We start from the raw sequence: 23237 nt of genomic DNA, 5'->3' as shown, positions 1-23237 counted from the left end.
GCACTTTCACAGCATCATCTTTCAGGATTTGAAATAGCTCAACTGGAATTCCATCACCTCCACTAGCTTTGTTCGTAGTGATGCTTTCTAAGGCCCACTTGACTTCACATTCCAAGATGTCTGGCTCTAGGTCAGTGATCATGTTATCGTGACTATCTTGGTCGTGAAGATCTTTTTTGTACAGTTCTTCTGTGTATTCTTGCCACCACTTCTTAATATCTTCTGCTTCTGTTAGGTCCATACCATTTCTGTCCTTTATCGAGCCCATCTTTGCATGAAATGTTCCCTTGGAATCTCTAATTTTCTTGAAGAGATCTCTTGTTTTTCCTATTCTGTTGTTTTCCTCTATTTCTTTGCATTGATCACTGAGGAAGGCTTTCTTATCTCTCCTTGCTATTCTTTGGAATTCTGCATTCAGATGCTTATATCTTTCCTTTTCTCCTTTGCTTTTTGCTTCTCTTCTTTTCACAGCTATTTGTAAGGCCTCCTCAGACAGCCATTTTGCTTTTTTGCATTTCTTTTCCATGGGGATGGTCTTGGTCCCTGTCTCCTGTACAATGTCACGAACCTCCGTCCATAGTTCATCAGGCACTCTGTCTATCAGATCTAGACCCTTAAATCTATTTCTCACTTCCACTGTATAATCATAAGGGATTTGATTTAGGTCATATCTGAATGGTCTAGTGGTTTTCCCTCCTTTCTTCAATTTAAGTCTGAATTTGGCAATAAGGAGTTCATGATCTGAGCCACAGTCAGCTCCTGGTCTTGTTTTTGCTAACGCTATAGAGCTTCTCCATCTTTGGTTGCAAAGAATATAATCAATCTGATTTCGATGTTGACCATCTGGTGATGTCCATGTGTAGTTCATATTTTATTGTTCACTAAAGCAAAATTTCCCCTGGAGAAGGAAATGAAAACCCATTCCAATGTTCTTGCCTGGGAAATCCCAGACAGAGAAGTCTGGCAGGCTACAGTCAGTACATGGGATCACAAAGAGTTGTATACAACTGAGCAACTAAAACAACAACAAAGCAAAATGAGAAAGGAAGACTTTGAATGCCTTAATTAAGTATGAAATTAGCATTCAACAAAACAGATTCAGTCAAACAAAAATATTTTCTCCTTATCAATTTTTCTCACAGAAAATAAACCAATGGGAGAAAAATAAAATATCTTATAATGAATGTAATGCTGATGATCTTCTAAAACATTTGGCTGTAATACAATTCACTTTGGAAAACAAACTATTCATTATAATCTTAGTAAGATCTGCACAATCATTTTAATGGTTTTGATGACTTTAACACTGGAATTCCTATGATATCAACATTGCCAAATCCTTGCCACTGGGAATGTTTTTGCATCTTAAAGGATGACACTGATGCTGCCAAGCACTACACATAGTCAATGGTATAAAATAAACTAACACCATAGTAAAGGCCAACATATACATGCACTTCTATAATAGAAACCTGCTTTTCTTTTTTCCTGCCTGGCTTTCTTCAACCTTTATAACATTGTTTTATTGTACTTCACCTTAAATAGTTATTCTATAGTTCAAAGCCGATGAGACATATAAGGCAATCTAACTTTAAAAAATGTCCGCTTCTCTACTGAGAAGTCAAAGTTCCTTTCTAAACTAAATACAGACTTTATAACATGAATCAGATAAACTTAAATACAGTCAGTCTTCACGATCCACCAGTCCCAAATTTGCAAATTCACCTTCCCACTAAAACTGATGTGGAACCCCAAAGTTAATACTCTTGGTACTTTTCCAACTGGTCGTGGGCATGTGCAGAGTGGTGGAGAATTCCAGTAGCTGATCACATAAGTTCCCAGCTGAGGGCAGACAAGGTGACACTGAGCATTTTTGTTTCTGCTCTCCAGCTTAGATGAGCAGAGGATGGAGACAGTGGGGGGCAGTACAGAAGTGCAAGCTGCTCTAGCTCTGAGGTAGGAGGACAGGGTTTAAAACCCTCTCTGGCACCTGTCAGTGGGACTGCCTCAGGCAAGTCATTTAACACTTCTGAACTTTATTTTCTCCTTGTAAAATAAAGAAAGTAGAATCTACCAGGTTGGGTTGTTTTTAGGATTTATAATTACAATATATATGGTTATATATATTTCTCCTCAGAGGAATGTTGCAATACTCATTAACTGTGGCAATTTTATATACCATAAGTACCATGAATAATGGGAATCCACTGAATTTAATAAAGTGCATATGTATTCAATTTTCATGTCAATAAACCTAGTGATACATAAAGAGAATAACAGTGTGAATAATATATATAATATAATATAAATATTTCAAATAAATGAAAACTACTGCATAATTATATAACAAATTTACTTGAATGCTAATTTCTCAAATTTTTTCCTGAGATAATCAAGAGCATATAAATTTACCTGTGGTTCAAGAAGTCAACAGATTCTTCAACGTCAGTTAATTGGGATGGCAAAGAGATAAGTGTTGAGGATTCCACCAGAATGACACTAAAATACATGAAAAAAGGATTATTTTTAATTCTACTGTAACAAAACTCAGATGACCACAAAACATTCTTCCTTTAAATCATTTCCATCTATCATAAAATATAATTAGAATCAGAATAAGTTACAGTTCAAACAGTCCATGTGCTCTCATTCAGAAACTCAAAATATGTTAGAAATAAAAGATGTTGAATGGAAATAGGTAAAAAAATGATATTTTTATATGTAAAGTCAACACTGAATTCTCATAACAAGGAAACTTAGAGCAAAAATGACCAACCAAATTATATTCCAAAAAGAAAGAGGAAATTATACATTGACCTTAATACACTGTCAGAGTTATACACATTTAATAATTTCTAATCTGGACTTCCCAGGTGGCTCAGTGGTAAAGAATCTGCCTGCGAATGCAGGAGATGCGGGTTTGATCCCAGGGTCAGGAAGATGCCCTGAAGTAGGGAATGGCAATCCACTCCAGTATTCTTGCCTTGGGAAATCCCTTGGACAGAGGAGCCTGGTAGGCTACAGTCCATGGTCACAAAAGAGTTGAACACAACTTAGCGACTAAACAAAAACAAAAATCTTAAGTCTGGAAAAGAGAAATATTTCTCTCAGGAGTGGACACGAAATTTGGGTACCTAGTAAAATCAATGCATTGATAATTATGACATCATCTGGAAACAAACAGAAATTCAGTCCTTCCTATATAAAAAAGGTCATTCCTTCAAGAAACAGTTATGGAGACCCCATTACATGTTAGGTGTAGGACTAAGTACTGGAAAGTACAAACATGAATATGCTATCTTCCAAGCCTTAGGTTAAATAGATGGGGAAACAATGGAAACAGTGACAGACTTTATTTTGGGGGGGCTCCAAAATCACTGCAGATGATGACTGCAGCCATGAAATTAAAAGACTCTTGCTCCTTGGAAAAAAAGCTATGACCAACCTAGACAGAGTATTAGAAAGCAGAGACATTACTTGACCAACAAAGATTGGTAGAGTCAAGGCTATGGTTTTCCAGTAGTCAGGTATGCATGTGAGAGTTGGACTATAAAGAAAGTTAAGCGCAGAAGAATTGATGCTTTTGAACTGTGGTGTTGGAGAAGACTCTTGAGAGTCCCTTGGACTGCAAGGAGATCCAACCAGTCCATCCTAAAAGAGATCAATCCTGGGTGTTCATTGGAGGGACTGATGTTGAAACTGAAACTCCAATACTTTGGCCACCTGATACAGAGAGCTGACTTATTTGAAAAGACCCTGATGCTGGGAAAGATTGAGGGCAGGAGGAGAAGGGGACGACAGAGGATGAGATGGTTGGATGGCATCACGAATGCAATGGACATGAGTTTGAGTAGGCTCTGGGAGTTGGTGATGGACAGGGAAACCTGGCGTGCTGCAGTCCATGTGATCGCAAAGAGTCAGGCATGACTGAGTGACTGAACTGACTGAAGCCTTAGGTTGCTCACAATATAGTGGAGGATAGTATGGAAATGATACCCTAGTGGCAGGGTAAAGATTTCATGAAGAGTCATGTCAGGAATGCCTAATTCCTCTTGCAGAGTTGAACTGAATCTGCACAATATTGTTAAGAACAGATTTATCTAAACTTAATTTGCTAACAGAAATCTTTTTTATTATGTTCTGTTCTGTTTTGTTCTGTCGCTCAGTCGTGTCTGACTCTTTGCGACCCCATGGACTGTAGCCTACCAGGCTTCTCCGTCCATGGGATTCTCCAGGCAAGAATACTGGAGTGGGTTACCGTTTCCTTCTCCAGGGGATCTTCCCGACCCAGGGATCGAACCCGGGTCTCCTGCATTGGAGGCAGATGCTTTAACCTCTGAGCCACCAGGGAAGCCCATGTAACAGTTATTAAAAGTGAAGTGAAGTGAAGTCGCTCAGTCGTGTCCGACTCTTTGCGACCCCACGGACTGTAGCCCACCAGGCTCCTCCCTCCATGGGATTCTCCAGGCAAGAGTACTGGAGTGGGTTGCCATTGCCTTCTCCAGTTATTAAGATCTCACAATACTAGCTTGATAGTGGAAAATAGATCAGTAATAAAATCAATCAAATATTTTAGTCTAAAAATACACACACATTCATGAACATGCATACACAAACTAAAATGTAATACATTTATATATCTTAATGTTTGAATGCTGGTATCAGTTTTCGTCTTTTTGGTTTAACTTGCTATTTCTGATGCCTTCATATAAGGGTTGTAAAGGATTTTATAAATATTAAATACTAAAAAGCTTTTAAACAAGACAAAATTAACTGTAAAAAAAATGTAAACTATGAATGATGAAAGTTATGTATCAAACTGGAAGAATTGCTTACATAAATTCACAGTTAAGCAAATGTAGGAATAAATCCGCTCCAGAGAGCAATTTATATTTAAAGTCATGCACTAAATTCTCATTTAAATTTCATAAAATTATGAGGCAGAAAACATTTATAACATTTCTTTATATTTCTATAAATCCATGGTGAATCATTGGGCAATTTATTTTGGTAATAATTTGTTCTGGCTAAAAAATAATCACAAGCATAATAGTATTTGACACACAAATAAAAAGACTAAACCAACATAATAAATATTAGATTTTTCACATACTATACATGTACCATTTTGAGATAAAATAGCATTCTGTATGCTTCTGTTTAAAAAGTCCCTGCCTAATTACAATGAATATACTTTCCTCAAAATAGATATATTAACTTTAAAAATGAGATATAAACTGCCATTAACACAGAGAAAGATCCTGTTTGATTATTGTAGTTTCTAAATCAGTGGTCCTAACATTTCAACGTTCATTATTATCATCTGGAGTGCTTGTTCAAAATGCAGATTCCCAAGCTTCTATTTGTAATGAATTCTGAGTTAGTAAGTCTGACACGGGCTCCATTGAACTCTCCAGATGTTTTCTAAGTAGCCTGTCTATGGGTTAAACTCTGATCACTCTTGAATTATACCAGCACTGATTTAACATTAATGTACAAATAAATACTCTGGAGATGTTGTTCAATGCAGATTCTGATTCAACTGCATTAGAGTGGGCCTGAGATTCTGATTTTCTAATAAGCTTCCAGGTGATGGTGATTTTGCTGACTCAGAGATCACATTGTGAGAAGCACAAATCCAATCTAAAACAAAAAACATATTTTTAATAATAAAACCAGGCCACTAGGAAAACAAAAGCAGGGAATGGTTTAGAATAACCATTAACACACCTATATAAAACCACTAAAAACACTGGAAAATTTTGTCCAAATTAACCTTCTCAGAATTGCAGCTAACTAAAGAAAAGCTTACAGCAATCTGCATGGTGTTTACACAAGAAAAGTTTCCAGGGACTTCCCTGGTGGTCCAGTGCTTAAGAATCCACCTGCTAATGCAAAGGACACAGGTTCAATCCCTGGTCCTCAAAGATCCCACATGCCAGGGAACAACTAAGCCTGAGAGCCACAACTACTGAGCCTACATGCTTCAACTACTAAAGCCTGTGTGCCTCAACAAGAGAAGCCACGACAATGAGCAGCCTGTGCACTGCAACTAGAGAGTAGCCTCCACTTGCTGCAAGTAGAGAGCACACAAACGCAGTAATGAAGACAAAGCAAAAAAAAAAAAAAGCTTCCAAACCTTGGTAAGAACAGTAGGGTTTGCAGCCTTGTAATTTTTATGTTGTAACTCCCCTCCTCCTTTCCATAGCTCTGCAGTAGCCTTGAAAACTAACTGCCTTGCAACCAACGTAACTGTAAAAAATGCTCAGGCTTGCTGCCACAGGAAGGAATAGACTGAGGTTGGAGCTCTTCAAAAAGAAGTCCCGTCCCTCATCATTGTTACTGTGCAACCTGTCTCAAAGCTCCCTAGAAGAACTCAATATGCACGGTGTTGCTTTAATCTAAGCAACTGACTCAAAGGAAAACAACTATTCCTAGGATGTTTGTTGAAAACAATCAGTAACAATTATGCCTGAGGCTGCCACAGCAACTGGATCAAGTAAGAGCCTGAGAAAACATAAAAGGAAGATCTGGAGACAAGACGCCCATAGGAGAAATTGCAATAACTCAGTAGTGTCCCAAAACATGTCAAGGACCTTCAATCCCACTTACAGAGATACCTGTTGTTCAATCACCAAGTCATGTCCAACTCTTCGTGACTCCACGGACTGCAACATGTCAGGTTTCCCTGTCCTTCACTGTCTCTGGGAGTTTGCTCAAAATCATATCCACTGAGTTGGTGATGCCATCTCAACTTCTGTTACCCCCTTGTCCTCTTGCCTTCAATCTTTCCTGGCATCATGATCTTTTCTAATGAGTCAGCTCTTCTTATCAGGTGGCCAAAGTACTGGAGCTTCAGCTTTAGCATCAGTCCTTCCAATGAACACCCAGGATCAATCTCCTTTAGGATGCACTGGTTTGATCTCCTTGCTGTCCAAGGGACTCTTAAGAGTCTTCTCCGGCACCACAATTCAAAAGCATCAATCCTTCGGTGCTCAGCCTTCTTTATGGTCCAACTCTCACATCTATACATGACTACTGGAAAAACTGTAGCTTTGACTACTTAGACCTTTGTCAGCAAAGTAATGTCTCTGCTTTTTACAATGCTGTCTAGTTTTTTAATAGCGTTCCTTCTAAGGAGCAAGCATCTTTTAATTTTGTGGCTGCAGTCACTCTCTACAGTGATCTTAGAGCCCAAAAAAATAAAATCTGTCACTGTTTTCAATTTTCCCCCATCTATTTGCCATGAAGTTCTGCGACTGGATGCCATGATCTTAGTATTTTTAATGTTGAGTTTTAAGCCAGCTTTTTTACTTTCCATTTTCACACTCATCAAGAGGCTCTTTAAATCCCTATCAAGCTACCAATGGTATTTTTCACAGAGCTAGAACAAATAATCTCACAATTTGTATGGAAATACAAAAAACCTCGAATAGCCAAAGGAATCTTGAGAAAGAAGAATGGAACTGGGGGAATCAACCTGCCAGACTTCAGGCTCTACTACAAAGCCACAGTCATCAAGACAGTATGGTACTGGCATAAAGACAGAAATATAGATCAACGGAGCAAAATAGAAAGCCCAGAGATAAATCCACACACCTATGGACACCTTATCTTTGACAAGGGAGGCAAGAATATAAAATGGAGAAAAGACAATCTCTTTAACAAGTGGTGCTGGGAAAACTGGTCAGCCACTTGTAAAAGAATGAAACTAGAACACTCCCTAACACCATACACAAAAATAAACTCAAAATGGATTAAAGATCTAAATGTAAGACCAGAAACTATAAAACTCCTAGAGGAGAACGTAGGCAAAACACTCTCCGACATAAATCACAGCAGGATCCTCCAAGACCCACCTCCCAGAATATTGGAAATAAAAGCAAAAATAAACAAATGGGACATAATTAAAATTAAAAGCTTCTGCACAGCAAAGGAAACTATAAGCAAGGTGAAAAGACAGCCTTCAGAATGGGAGAAAATAATAGCAAATGAAGCAACTGACAAAGGATTAATCTCAAAAATATACAAGCAACTCCAGCAGCTCAATTCCAGAAAAATAAACGACCCAATCAAAAAATGGGCCAAAGAACTAAACAGACATTTCTCCAAAGAAGACATAAACATGGCTAACAAACACATGAAAAGATGCTCAACATCACTCATAATCAGAGAAATGCAAATCAAAACCACAATGAGATACCATTTCACACCAGTCAGAATGACTGCTATCCAAAAGTCTACAAGCAATAAATGCTGGAGAGGGTGTGGAGAGAAGGGAACCCTCTTACACTGTTGGTGGGAATGCAAACTAGTACAGCCACTATGGAGAACAGTGTCGAGATTCCTCAAAAAACTGGAATTAGAACTGCCATACGACCCAGCAATCGCACTCCTGGGCATACACACCGAGGAAACCAGAATTGAAAGAGACACATGTACTCCAATGTCCATCGCAGCACTGTTTATAATAGCCAGGACATGGAAGAAACCTAGATGTCCATCTGCAGATGAATGGATAAGAAAGCTGTGGGACATATACACAATGGAGTATTACTCAGAATTAAAAAGAATACATTTGAATCAGTTCTAAAGAGGTGGATGAAACTGCAGCCTATTTATTATACAGAGTGAAGTAAGCCAGAAAGAAAAACCAATACAGTATACTAACGCATATATATGGAATTTAGAAAGATGATAGTGATAACCTTGCATGCGAGACAGCAAAAGAGACACAGATGTATAAAACAGTCTTTTGGACTCTGTGGGAGAGGGCGAGGGTGGGATGATTTGGGAGAATGGCATTGAAACATGTATATTATCATATGTGAAACGAATCGCCAGTCCAGGTTTGATGCATGATACAAGATGCTCGGGGCTGGTGTACTGGGATGACCCAGAGGGATGGGATGGGGAGGGAGGTGGGAGGGGGGTTCAAGATGGGGAACATATGTACACTCGGGGCAGATTCATGTCATTGTATGGCAAAACCAATACAATAATGTAAAGTAATTAGCCTCCAATTAAAATTTAAAAAAAAACATAATTTTACAGCCATATAGTTAAATTAACTGGTAGTTAGAGGCAACTATGTTGTAAAGTAAAAATATTTATATTCTTTAGCCGTCTATGGGGTCGCAGAGTCGGACACGACTGAAGTGACTTAGCAGCATCAGAGCTCCAAAACTGTTATTTGAAGTGTGACAAATTTTTAAGTAATTTCACCTGCAACTTTTGAAAGATTAATTCTATGACTAAGCACATAAAATTGAAACAGGTTGCCACTGTGAAATAAAGTCAAACTTATCTCCTCAAAAAAAAAAAAAGAGGCTCTTTAGTTCCTCTTCACTTTTTGCCCTCAGAGAGGTATCACCTGCATATCTGAAGTTGTGGATGTTACTCCCAGCAATCTTGATTGCAGCTGATTCATCTAGCCTGGCATATAAATGAAATAAACAAGGTGACACTATACAGCCTTGATACACTCCTATCCCAATTTGGAACCAGTTGTTTGTTCCATGTCCAGTTCTAATTGTTGCTTCTTGACCTGCATACAGATTTCTCAGGAGGCAGGTAAGGTGGTCTGGTATTCCCATCTCTTTAAGAATTCTCCACAGTTTGTTGTTTTGCCATTCTCTTCTCTAGTGACAGAGACAATTACACCTCACCAAGTAAAGAATATCAGTACAGAGAAATTATACAAAAGAACTAATTATAAATTCTGGACTTAGAAAATACAATACTTGAAGTAAAAAAGCAGTAGAGGGACACAACTGCAGGTTTGAGGTGACAAAAGAACCAGTACACTTGAAGATAGGTCAAATAAAATGATTACTTTTAAACAATGGACAGAAAAAAGAATGAAGAAAAATTAACAGAGCTTCAGAGAACCATGGGACACCATCAGACAGCCAAACTTAAGCCTAAGCAGAATCCTAAAAGACAAGAGAATAAAAAAAGAGGTAGACAGAAAATGTGAAGAAATAAAGGGTGAAAACTTTCAACATTTGATAAAAATATTAATTTACACATCTAAAAGTACAAAATATTCTGTGCAGGATAAATTCAAGGTGATCCATAACTAGACAATAAAAGTCAAGTCATTGAGAGGCCAAGACACAGTAAGAAGCGGAAGACAACTGACTCAACACCTATGTTGCTCCTCAGTCAGATTAAGAATTAAATTCCCATTTAAAACCTAAAGAACAAAATGCAGTGGGATGATGTATACAGCATGCTGAACAATTATAAATAAGGTATACTATATACAGCAAAACTATCCTTCAGAAATTAAGGAGAAATTAAAATATTACCAAATAAAAAATGAAAGAATTCAATGCTAACAGACCTATCCTACAAAAAATACTACCAGGATTCCCTTCAGTTCAGTTCAGTGCAGTTGCTCAGTCGTGTCCGACTCTTTGCGAACCCATGAATCACAGCACGCCAGGCCTCCCTGTCCATCACCAACTCCCGGAGTTCACTCAAACTCATGTCCACAGAGTTGGTGATGCCATCCAGCCATCTCAGTCTCTGTCGTCCCCGTCTCCTCCCACCCCCAATCCCTCCCAGCATCAGAGTCTTTTCCAGTGAGTCAACTCGTCGCATGAGGTGGCCAAAGTATTGGAGTTTCAGCTTTAGCATCAGTCCTTCCAATGAACACCCAGGGTTGATCTCCTTTAGAATGGACTGGTTGGATCTCCTTGCAGTCCAAGGGACTCTCAAGAAAAGTAAAAGGACGCTAGAAATGAACTGCAAACCACATGATGAAATAAAAAACATACATTAAGTAAACTACACAGGCAACTCTATAAAACAAATTATAAATGTACTTCATTTGCAATGTACCCTTTTTGTTGTCCCTTCTGATTTAAAATAAAACAGTGTCAGAGAGTAAATATAAAACTGTTTTATGGGCTTAAAACTTATTAAGATGTAATGAGTATAACAATAATAGCACTAACAAGAGTCTAAGAAAAGGAGATACACTGAAGCAAAATTTCTAAGTTAGAGTAAAATTAAGTTGGTGTCAATATGAACTAGACTGTTTAAATTAAGATGCTAATTATAATCTTCAGGATGACTACGGAGAAAAATTTTAGAATACATATACTAAAAGAAAGAAAAATTTTAAAGGCACACTAAACTGTACTGTATCAGGGATTATATTAAGTATAATGGGATTAACACTCTAATCAAAAGGCAGAGATGGACAAAATGGAAAAACAAAATAGACTAGAGAAAAGACAAATATTGGTTCGAAGTCACAACCAGATTGGGAACAAAAGAAGAATAATAAAATACCATGTAAACAGTAACAAAAAGAGAACTGGAGTGGCTATACTAATAACAGACAAAATAGAACTAGATCAAACACTGCTCTTAGCATGACAGCATGAGAGCTCCACGGATCACTTTCCAGCAGAATGAGTTCAAATATAAAAACCAACTATTTACACTCTATGGAAATGATCTTAAAGGCATACAGCCAATAAAAAAAACAACAACCAACTATTCAGTAGTAATTACTAAATTCAGTAAGCAAAGATGTAGGACTTTCCTACATGGTAAAGAAGTCCAGTGGTCCAGTGGTAAAGAATCTGCTAATGCAGGGGACACGAGTTCAATCCCTTGTCCAAGAAGATTCCATCTGCCGCTGGGCAACTACCCTTGCCTCACAGCTACTGAAGCTGACATGCCCTAGAGCCCATGCTCTGCAACAAGAGAAGCCACTGCAATAAGAAGCCCACACTCCACAACAAGAGAGCAGCCCCCACTCACTGAAACTAGAGAAAGCCCACACAACGAAGCAACAAAGACCCAGCACAGCCAAAAATAATAAATCAATCAATAAAAAAGAGAAGATGTAGTCTGTGGCATGCGAACCAAGACTACTCACTTCTTCCTTCTTCCCCACCCAATTAAGAAAGAAACTCTACTCCAGACTAGTACAGCTAGGGACAGAGGACACATTAGTTTCCTAGCTCCCAGGTGGAGAGCCATCTTTCTGAGAGATGTGTGACATCAACATTTCTCATCCTGCCCCAAGTACATGTTGCTGAGGCTATGTTCAGGCAAATGCAACTGACAGGAGCAGAGGGGCTTCCTTCTTCCGCCCATTACCCAATCATGGACCACAAGCTCTGCATGGGTGTGAAATCACCATTGTCCTAGCTTATAAAGTGGTGGTTCTATGCTGGGAGAGCAAACCAGGAAGAACTGAAACTACTTTTCCCCACCCTACCTAGCATTCAGGTCCTAATATAGGGGTGTTACTTCAAGAAAAGTTTACCTTTGTCTCCCTTTCTACCAACACAGTCATGGCTCAGAAATTTAACCTAGAGGGAGAAGCTGACCTTAAGACATATAGCTCTTAATCTCTTCACAAAGGACCTGATTTCATTTTCGAAAACAGGTGATGGTAAACCCAAGGGTACTTTTAAAACCAGTGCAGTTGTGGTGAAAGGCAATTAGGAGGAACCCTGCTAGTTAGCTGGAGAAAACTGGGGAAAGAGACAACCGAGAGGAGCCCTTATGGAGACAGAATAAATCTCAAACATTGACCTAATGGACTATTATTTCAAAGGAGCTGGCTTTGATTGAATTAGTCTGAGGAGCAATTTATGCCTTCCACAGAATTCAAGTCAGGGAAATTTAGCAGCTAAGTGTGGACACAGAAAGATACAGTCAAAGAAAGCTATGCCAAACTCACCATTATCCAAGAGTGATTGTGGGCATATTCAAGACTGTATCCTCTAGAAGCAATATTAGAAGTTTCACACTATGTATGCGGGGCATTTTTTTTGAGGGGAAGGGGGAGTAAACAACTCTAAAATAAGCCAGCCAGGTAGTAAAAAATTAAACAAGCAAACAACATTAAAAATCATGTGGGAGATGAGACCAGAATTCAATGCATTTTCAAAAATGCCCAGTTTCCAACAGAACAATTATGAGACAAGCAAAGAAACAATAAAACAGGTATGCAAGAAAAGCTGCTTGATAGAGCAATCAGCTATCATGTTTAACAGAAAACCAACTCAAAACAGCCATTGTAAATGTCTTAAAAAACTATGGAAACTATGACTAAAGATAGGAAAGCATGATGATGAAAATAATAAAAAAGAACCAAATGGAAATTCTGGATTTGTAAACTACAATAACAGATTAAAAAAAAAAATCACTAGAGGGGCTCAGTTCGGGTCAGTCGCTCAGTTGTGTTTGACTCTTTGCAACCCCATGAATCGCAGCATGCCAGGCCTCCCTGTCCATCACCAACTCCTGGAGTTTACTCAAACTCATGTCCATCGAGTCAGTGATGCCATCCAGCCATCTCATTCTTTGTCGTCCCCTTCTCCTCCTACCCCAATCCCTCCCAGCATCAGAATCTTTTCCAGTGAGTCAACTCTTCGCATGAGGTGGCCAAAGTATTGGAGCTTCAGCTTTAGCATCAGTCCTTCCAATGAACACCCAGGACTGATCTCCTTTAGAATGGACTGGTTGGATCTACCTGCAGTCCAAGGGACTCTCAAGAGTCTTCTCTAACACCACAGTCCAAAAGCATCAATTCTTCGGCAATCAGCTTTCTTCACAGTCCAACTCTCACCTCCATACATGACCACGGGAAAAACCATAGCCTTGACTAGACGGACCTTTGTTGGCCAAGTAATGTCTTTGCTTTTTAATATGCTATCTAGGTTGGTCATAACTTTCCTTCCAAGGAGTAAGCGTCTTTTAATTTCATGGCTACATTCAGCATCCGCAGTGATTTTGGAGATTTCAATTGGTAGGAAAAAGAAGAATTAACAAACTTCAAGACTGATAGAGATTATGCAGTCTGAAGAACAGAGAGAAAAATGAATAAAGAAAAATAAACAATCACATACATATATGGCACATAGTTAAAAGCACCAACAAATGTTTAATGAAATAAGCCAAAAAAGAGGAAAAAAGAAAAGAAAAAACACCGGAAAAATGAGATGAGTGAACACAGCTGGAAGTGTCACACTCTTTGATCTCAAATAATATCAAGCTATAGCAATTAAAACAGTATGATATTTGCACAAAAACAGACACTTAGATCAATGGAACAGAATAGAGAGCCGAGAAATAAATCCACACATATATGGTGAATTAATTTACAACAAAGGAGCCAAAAATATACAAGAGGGTATGGACAGTTTCTTCAGTAAGTGGTGCTGGGAAAACTAACCAACCACATGTAAAAGAATGAAACTAGACCACTATTTTATCAGTTCAGTTCAGTTCAGTCACTCAGTCGTGTCCGACTCTCCGCGACCCCATGAATCACAGCACGCCAGGCCTCCCTATCCATCACCAACTCCTGGAGTTCACTCAAACTCATGTCCACAGAGTCGGTGATGCCATCCAGCCATCTAATTCTCGGTCGTCCCCTTCTCCTCCCGCCCCCAACCCTTCCCAGCATCAGAGTCTTTTCCAGTGAGTCAACTCGTTGCATGAGGTGGCCAAAGTATTGCAGTTTCAGCTTTAGCATCAGTCCTTCCAATGAACACCCAGGATTGATCTCCCTTAGAATGGACTGGATTAAAGATCAGAACATAAGACCTAAAACTATAAAACTCCTAGAAGAAAACACATGCTTATGTAAACTCCTTGATATAGGTCTTAGTGATAAATTTTGAGTCTTGACAGCAAAAGTAAAAGCAACAAAAGCAAAAATAAAGAAGTGGGACTACATCAAAATATAAAGCTTTTGCACAGCAAAGGAAACCATCAACAAAATATTAAGGCAATCTTCTGAATGGGAGAAAATATTTGCAAATCAATTATCTGATAAGGAGCTAATACCCAAAATATAACAATCTCACATAACTCTGTAGCAAAGAAACAAACAATCTGATTAAAAACTGGGCAGAAGACCTGAATACACACTTTCCAAAGAAGACATACAGATGGCCAAAGGCACATGAAAAGATGCTTAACATCATTAATCATGCATGCTTGTGTGCTAAGTTACTTCAGTCATGTCCAACTCTTTGTGACCCTATGGACTGTATCCCACCAGTCTCCTCTGTCCAGTGGGATTTTCCAGGCAAGAATACTAGAGTGGATAGCCATTTCCTCCTCTAGGGGATCTTCCCAAACCTGCATCTCCTACACTGGTAGGTAGATTCTTTACTGCTGAGCCACCAGGGAAGACCTAACAACGTGGTATTGTGCTCTATCTAAAACATTTGTTAAGACTGCAATTCTCATGTTAAGAGTTCTTAACATAGAAAAGAAAAAAGGAATACAAGGAAACTTTTGGAATTGATGGGTATGCTTATTGCTTTAATTGTTGTGGTAGCATCATGGTACATGCATACATCCAAACTCATCAAACTATATACTTTAAATGTGCAGTTTTTTGCATATCACTTATACCACAAATGTTTTTAAATAAAGAAAAATAAAATAAAATATCAAAGAAACTAGGAGAAGGGTCTTCGAAAATATCAAGAAAATTAACAAATCTTTACCTACACTGATCAAAAATAAAGGAGAGAAAAATCACATTACTAAAACAAGGGATGGAAGAAGGGCCATCACAACTGCTTTTGCAGAAAAAAGAAAAGAAAAAACAAGGATTATAAGGGAATACTATGTAAAATTCCATGTCAACAACTTAGATAATTTAGAAGAAATGTACAAATTCCTGGAGTGGCACAAATGACCAAACCGATTCAAGAAGAAACAGAAAATCTGATTAAGCCATAACAAGTAAAGAGATGGAATTAGTAATAAACTGAAGTTCCCATAAAGCAAAGCTCAGAGACAGATGGCTTCAGTTGTGAATTCTAGCAAACATTAAAAGAATTAATACCAATTCTTCACAAATTCTCCCCAAAAGTAGAATGGAAAGGACCACTTCCCAAATCTTTCTCTAAAGCTATTATTGGTCATATAAAAAACAGATAAATACATCACAAGAAAAGAAAGTAAATCTTGTGGTTATAAATGCAAAATCGCCAACCAAATACTAGTAAACCATCTTTACAACATGTAAAAAAAAGCATTATACAGCATGAAATACTTGTATTCTGCCAAAGAGGAATTTGAGATCTGGTACACAGAGGTGTGAGAGCTAATTCTCTCTCTGTTAAATCTATACTGGATAGGGGATTAAGAAATGCAAACTACCATGTATAAGTAAGCTATAAGTATATGTTTTACAGCACAGAGAATAGAGCCAATATTTTATAATAACTATGAATGGAGTAAACCTTTAAAAATTGTGAATCACTATATTGCATTTCTGAATATATAATATTGTATATCAAGTATATCTCAATAAAAAATAAATGTTTAAATTTAGACTGGGTCACCTTTTTTGGTTAAAAGTGTTGTTAAATTTTGATAAAGTAGGATCAAACCTGGTCACTGTGCTACATACAATTTTTTGGAAAATTTTCTGAAATTTTAAATGAAAATACATTTACTATGAGATTATTCATAATAAAATTCTGATCATTTTTGTAAATAATATGAAAAACTTGGTCACTTGTTTTATTGTTTATAACATTAAAATAGTCTATGTGAATTATTTGGCATTAAATTTCCTCTCATTCTCTTTTATTGCATTTTATCTTTAAAAGTAATGCATGTTTACCATAAAATATTGATTTTACAGATTTTGTGAGTGGCCTTAAATTTTCATGATTATATGCCTATTACCTAAGTTTGAGGGCCACATTAACATAAGAGATGAAGGAGTCAAAAGTCTCCAACAAATAATCTTGTCCTCTACCAAACCATGTATTCCTCATAAGAAGTAACTTAATTACATCTGAGATAAATCATAAAACTGGCTTCCGTGGTGGCTCAGCTGTAAACATTCTGCCTGTAATGTAGGAGCCACAGGTTTGATTCCTGGGACAGGAAAATTCTCTGGAGGAGGGCATGGCTACCCACTCTAGTAGTTTTGCCTAGAGAATCACATGGACAGAGGAGCCTGGCAGGCTACAGTCCATAGGGTCCCAAAGAGTAGGACATGACTGAAGTGACAGCATGCATGCACGCACACAAACCATAAAATAACAATGACATATTATTATTTTTGGAGAAACATACAATTATAATATTCTACCAATGCCATGAACTTTGAGATTTTCTTTCAATTCTACCACTAGAATAAGAGTTAACATATTTGATCTTGATTTTCTCTGAAAAACTTCAGTCAGTCATTTGGTTCATTTAAGGGTATATTTTAATACTGGATTAATGCCATATATTCTGATATTTTTTGTTCCTTACATTCTGATATAACATTTTAATAAAATTACAGTAAATAAAGTTCTCCCTCACTGAATATGGGAACCATAAATTCACCAATAACTGTTTTAACGAAAGAATTTTTGCTTTGTCAACAATAAATGATATTGTTAATAAGAAATTACCAAAAGCCTAGACATATAGTAATTTAAAAACTGAAAATTATCAAATACTAATATAATAACCATACATACAATTTCCAAGCAACACAAGTATTGTTGTAAGAATTTGACTTTTAAAGTTGGTAGAAACAGAGTTCATAATTTAAGCAGTATGTAAGGTATGGAGGAGGGTATGGCAACCCACTCCAGTATTCTTGCCTGGAGAATCCCAGGGACAGAGAAACCTGGCAGGCTATAGTCCATGGGGTCGCAAAGAGTCAGGCATGACTGAGCAACTAAGCACAGCACAAGGTATCATTAAGGGCTTTCCAGATAGCTCAGTGATAAAGAATCCACCTGCCAATGCATGAAACGCTGATTTAATCCCTGGGACAGGAAGGTTCCCTGGTGAAGGAAATGGCAACCCACTCCAGTATTCTTGCCTGGGAAATCCCATGGTCAGGGGAGCCTGGCTGGCTACACTCTATGGGGTCGCAGAAGAGTGGGACATGAGTTAGCAGCTAAACAACAACAATAAGGTACAATTATCCATCTTCTCCCTCAACATGTAAATATACAGAAAGATATTTTCTATTTGGGACCTTAAATAAAATTTAAGCATTTTATTGTCTTTTTGTTCCAAATATATTTTGTTGTTATTGTTGTTAAGATGTGCAGTTTTAATTAATCATGATGCTTTAGGTGAAAATAAATTTTCTGCTTGAATCAACATTTCACATTTGGAAATTAACAGATAGGAAGAAATTAAAAGTTTAAAAGTCTATTAATTATAAATTTTAAGAACTTGAAAGAACTATACATTTCAGTAAAGATAAAGCTTATTGACGAAATTAAATTTGACAAAATCAGCATTAGCTTTGTAGAGATGAAACAGCATTTCAAGGAAAACTGATTTACCTTCATTATTTGTTCTATTTTACCTTCTGATGCTTATACATTTATAGTAATATAAATATGCAAAATTTCTCCTCAAAACGGTTCACATTTAGGAAAACTACATAACTTCTCTTAAGACTGGATATGGCTAATTGCAATGAATTTACACCAAAACAATAACTTACTTGAAGTCCCCAGAAGCTTGGAAGGGATTTTTAACTTCCACAGTAATTTCTTTCCATTTATAACACGGAGATTTGCATTTTATACTTGCCTAAGGTAAAAAAGAAATAAAACATTCTATATGATAATAACAAAAAAGAATATCCTCAACTATAAAATATAGGCTTAAAGTATCTAAAAACCTGTCCATTTAAACATTTCAGAGATCTTAATTAACATTATACTGCCAAAATCTGAGTGGGAAAAAAATAAAAATAGATTTTACCTCATCACTGATCCATAGTACTAGGCGAACAACTGAATGATTTGTCACAATACTGTCTCCAAAATTTATTTCCTTAAAATTCATTTTGTTCATGACTGAGCATGATTTTACATTCGCAAATAAATCCATCATATATATACATACACACGCCGAATACACATGACATAAAGAAGAGGCAGGTGTGTGTGCACATGTGCACACTGGTGTGTGAGTGCAAGAATATCTGTGATATCTGTGTTGGAATGTGTGTGACTGTGGAATGCTGTGTTTCTAATGCAGTGGCTGTGCTGATATATTTTTACTGTAATAAAAGCACAAATATAAAACTTAAATTACTCAAGACTTCCATGAAAGAAAAGATTTTAGGAATTCCACACTTCTAGATTAGTCAGGATCTTACCTTATTTCTCCATTATTATCCAATTATTTCCTGATGTCTAAGACCATGAGTGGCCAAATGGAAAAGTAAACAGAGATCATCTAAGGTCCAAGTGTCAGCTTTTCTGACCCAGAGCCATGATAATGACAGGCTAACACCATTCATCCATGTCTCTTAAACACACGTGGCAAAGCAATGTTTTTTTTCAGAGAATTTGTGTGAGAGGGTTGGGAAATGTAAGAATTCAGGAGGAAATCAGACGATCCCAATAATATCTCAGTGACAATCGAGCATGTGCTTTCTGTTCTGGGTGTCCTTATTGAATAAGCCATTTTGTCCAGGTGAGCGTCTTAATGCTCTCCTCACACAAAGTGGCCTTCTAGAGTCATTCTCTTTACCTCCCACTCAAGCCACTGCACACCTATGATTCTTCAAAATCCATATGAAAATGTGGCAACGTAAATTTACTTCTTTGCCGTACAGCCACGGTAGAAAATAATATTTAGACAAACTAATGACTACACAAAGTCAATCATAACAATATCACAACTATTTTACAGAGATTTAAAAATCCTTCTCCCCCATCCTTTGAGGTAGTAACACTTTAGAACTCTTACTGGAGCATCATTACCTCTCACTAAATGCCGGTCTTAGCATTATCTTTCTAACGGACTTGCTCCAGAGCACTCTAAAGATAAATTGATAAATGTTCCTATCAGAAACAGAAACGTTTTCTTTGCTGTGTAAATCACCAAACCTTAATTCAAACAAAAACAGACATAGGCCCAGGGAGTGCTTTAACTTAAATCACAAGTCTCCATGGCAGAGAGTCATGTAAATTGCTATACACATAGTGAATGACTCCTTGATATAAAGCACAAATATAATCCTAAAAAAGACAACCTTAAAACAGTACTCAGTACAAGTCTTTTCAAAATGCAGATGGCCAACAGGCATATGAGAAGATGCTAATCATAAGAGAAACGCATATCACAACCACAATGAGATATCATCGAGCATCTGTCAGAATGGCCATTATCAAAAAGAACACAAATAACAAATGCCAGTGAAGTAAGGTAAATTACCACAGTCACTGTGGAAAGCAGTATGGAGGTTTCTCAAAAGACCAAAAATAGAACTACCATATGATCCAGCTATTCTACTCTGGGTATATATCCAAAGAAAATGAAGATACTAATTTGAATAAATACACGCACCCCAACATTCATGGCAGCATTATTTACAATTGCCAAGATATGGAAGCAACCTAAGTGTCCATCAACAGATGAATGGATAATGAAGATGTGGGGTATATGTGTGTGTGTGTATATATATATATATAAAAAATATATATTATATTTATTTATTTACATGTGTGCCAGTGTATGTGTGCTCAGTTGTTTAGTCGTGTCCAAGTCTTTGCGACTCCATGGACTGTAGCACACCAGGTTCCTCTGTCCATGGGATTTTCCAAGCAAAAATACTGGAGTGGCTGGCCACTTCCTTCTCCAGAGGTTTTTCCCAACCCAGAAATCGAACCCACGTCTCTTGTGTCTCCTGCATTGGCAGGTAGATTCTTTATTACTAGCACCACCCGTGAAGCCACATATACATATATTTTGCCATTTGCGGCAACGTGGATCTACTTGGGCTTTGTAGCTGGTGCTAGTGGTAATGAACCCAATTGCCAGTGCAGAAGATACAAGAGATGAAAGTTTGATCCTTGGGTAGGGACGATCCCCTGGAGGAGGGCATGGCAACCACTCCAATATTCTTGCCTGGAGACTCCCATGGAAAGAGGACTTGGCAGGCTACGGTCCATATGGTTGCAAAGAGTTGGACATAACTGAAGCAACTTAGCAGTGGCAGGATGTATTATGGTAAGGCATTATGGGCATTATGCTAAGTGAAATAAGTCAGAAAGAGACAAATACTGCATGATATCGCTTATACGTGAGATTTAAAAAATGCAACAAATTAGTGAATATAATAAAAAAAAAGAAACAGCCTCACAGATAACACAGAACAAATTAATGGTTACCAGTGATGAGAGTGGGGCGGGGCAATGTAGGGGTGGGAGGTACAAACTCTTGGGTGTAAGATAGGTCCAGGGATGCATTGTACAATAAAGGGAATATAACCAATATTTTGTAATAACTGTAAATGGAAAGTAATGTTTAAACATTGTATACAAAATTAATAAACAAAACTGAAATTTTAAAAGTACAAATCCTTTCAACTTCTATTATAAAATTGGGATTTATTTCCAAAGAAAGAGTATCAAAGCAAAAATACCAGAGATACAGAAACCAAAAACTGTGCAAATGTAGGTAAGTACACATCTGTGTCTGCATATGCACATGATCTCAAAGAACAAGAGCTGCCAGGAGATAAAACTTGGAAGAACAGCTGTGCTTGGAACACTCCATGGCTTGAGAAGAAAAGCAAAAAATACATCATAAAAGAGGTAAGATTTACTTACCATGGCTTTAAAATTGAGGACTTCACCCTTGAGAGCAAAAGCTATCGTAGTACCTCCTATTCCATTCTTAGGTTTTGAAATTAATAGCAGTGAAGCTTCAGCAGGATGGAGGAAGCGACTGGTAAATTTCAGAGTGATAGTAATTTGGTTTCTATTTAACAAAAGATAAAAAAAGAAAACTACTGTAATGAAAAAAGACAACAAGGATCTATTCAGTGAAGATCATATACCTAGTACACAACCCTGCAAAATAGTCACTTCTACAGTAAAATTAAAGATTGTTGCAGATTTTAGAAAGCCTATAATCTAGTTATTGCTGTCAGTGAAAACATATTGATCTAGTCTGTAAAATCTAAAGTTAACTTCCAAATGCATATATAATCTACTAAATATTTGATTTTCTAAGAGTTAGCCACAGGAAATCATGTATGCATTTTTTTGTGTGAATTTTACAGGACATTCTGGGCTACTGGTTAGGCACATTCTTAGTTACATCAATGACTGATTACATGGAGGAAAAAATGAGAAAGACAAATTTAAAAAATACTTAAAACTGTGGTTGAAAATGAAATTCAAACCTCAAGTCAAAATAACAGTATATAAGTAGCATGACTTTTATTTGAAAGACAAACTTATTAAAGGAAAGAATAAAGAAAACATGAATCTCCTTTAATCTTCAACTTTCTAGTTTAAACCATAGTAAAACAATGAAAGAATCTATGGACTTGGAAACTTTATTTCCCAGTTTTTAGGGGAATGACTAAGCCATGGCACCCTGGCAATCTTGCATAACCACACAGGCCACACATATGCAAAGTTTAACTGCAGTGGCTATAAGTGTTGCCAGAAAGTTCTGTGATCCTCCCATAACATGAAAGCATGGAGTTACAGGAAAAACTGCGACAAGAACATTCTTCATTTGCCTTTCTATCTTCCCTGAGAGGCTGTCAGCAGACAGTTTCCCATTGACTCCGCGTAGCCCCCTACAGCATAGAGTTACAGGCTAGAAAACTGCTTAATTGCAGCATGAAACTGACTGTCAACAACAGGTGTCCTCCCATGCAGTCTTCTGGACCCTTTTGTTTTGGCGTCACTCTGCCCAAGGGGCATGGAGATCTGCCCTTCTGGTAACTTTTGCTTTCACTGTTTCTGTAAGTAATGAGCTCTCCGAATGAAAAATGGGCTCAATGTTTCTTTACTGGCTGAATCTTTCTGCCTTACCTTTCCACAGCTGTAGGTGGTAAACCTTGGAGACTTTTATCTTTGCTTTTTCTCTGACTTTTAGCAAAGTTAGCACTATACATCATATCACAGTTATTCTTTGCACAAACTATCACCTGTCATTTTCCCTTAGGATACACACAGTTGGGAACAGAAATGGCAATAGCTTCTCTCAGCATTAAACTATGGCTTAACTTCCCCAGAATCTTTGAAGAATCTCTGTTGAATAGGCAAGCTTAGGGTGCAGCATAGAGTAAAGTGAATGGAGGACTTTCAAAATCAATTGAAATATTCTCAAAATTGATTTTTAGGGAAAATTACAATTCAGAACTAGCATGAGTGGGAGAATTTTATTCAGATATAATATCACTAATCTCAACTACTGCAAAATGACATTTTCCTGACTATTATAAAAAGCTC

At 37.4% G+C, this 23237-nt stretch overlaps 1 protein-coding gene across 1 annotated transcript in view; it reads right to left on the bottom strand.

Moving 5' to 3' along the window:
• CFAP47 (cilia and flagella associated protein 47) overlaps positions 1-23237 on the bottom strand; it is a 509689-nt gene that overhangs the window by 237684 nt on the left and 248768 nt on the right. Inside the window, exons 38-41 of the mRNA XM_088833637.1 lie at positions 21597-21747; positions 18473-18561; positions 2413-2499; positions 1930-1945 (exon numbers count right to left, since the gene is read on the bottom strand). Of these exons, the coding sequence (XP_088689763.1) occupies positions 1930-1945; positions 2413-2499; positions 18473-18561; positions 21597-21747 (343 nt within the window). The remainder of the gene's footprint in view (positions 1-1929; positions 1946-2412; positions 2500-18472; positions 18562-21596; positions 21748-23237) is intronic.

Source organism: Moschus berezovskii, chromosome X, assembly GCF_049115385.1.
Source record: "Moschus berezovskii isolate FMDL1 chromosome X, NW_MosBer_1.0, whole genome shotgun sequence".
Taxonomy (NCBI): domain Eukaryota; kingdom Metazoa; phylum Chordata; class Mammalia; order Artiodactyla; family Moschidae; genus Moschus; species Moschus berezovskii.
This window is presented reverse-complemented; position numbering and strand designations above follow the sequence as displayed.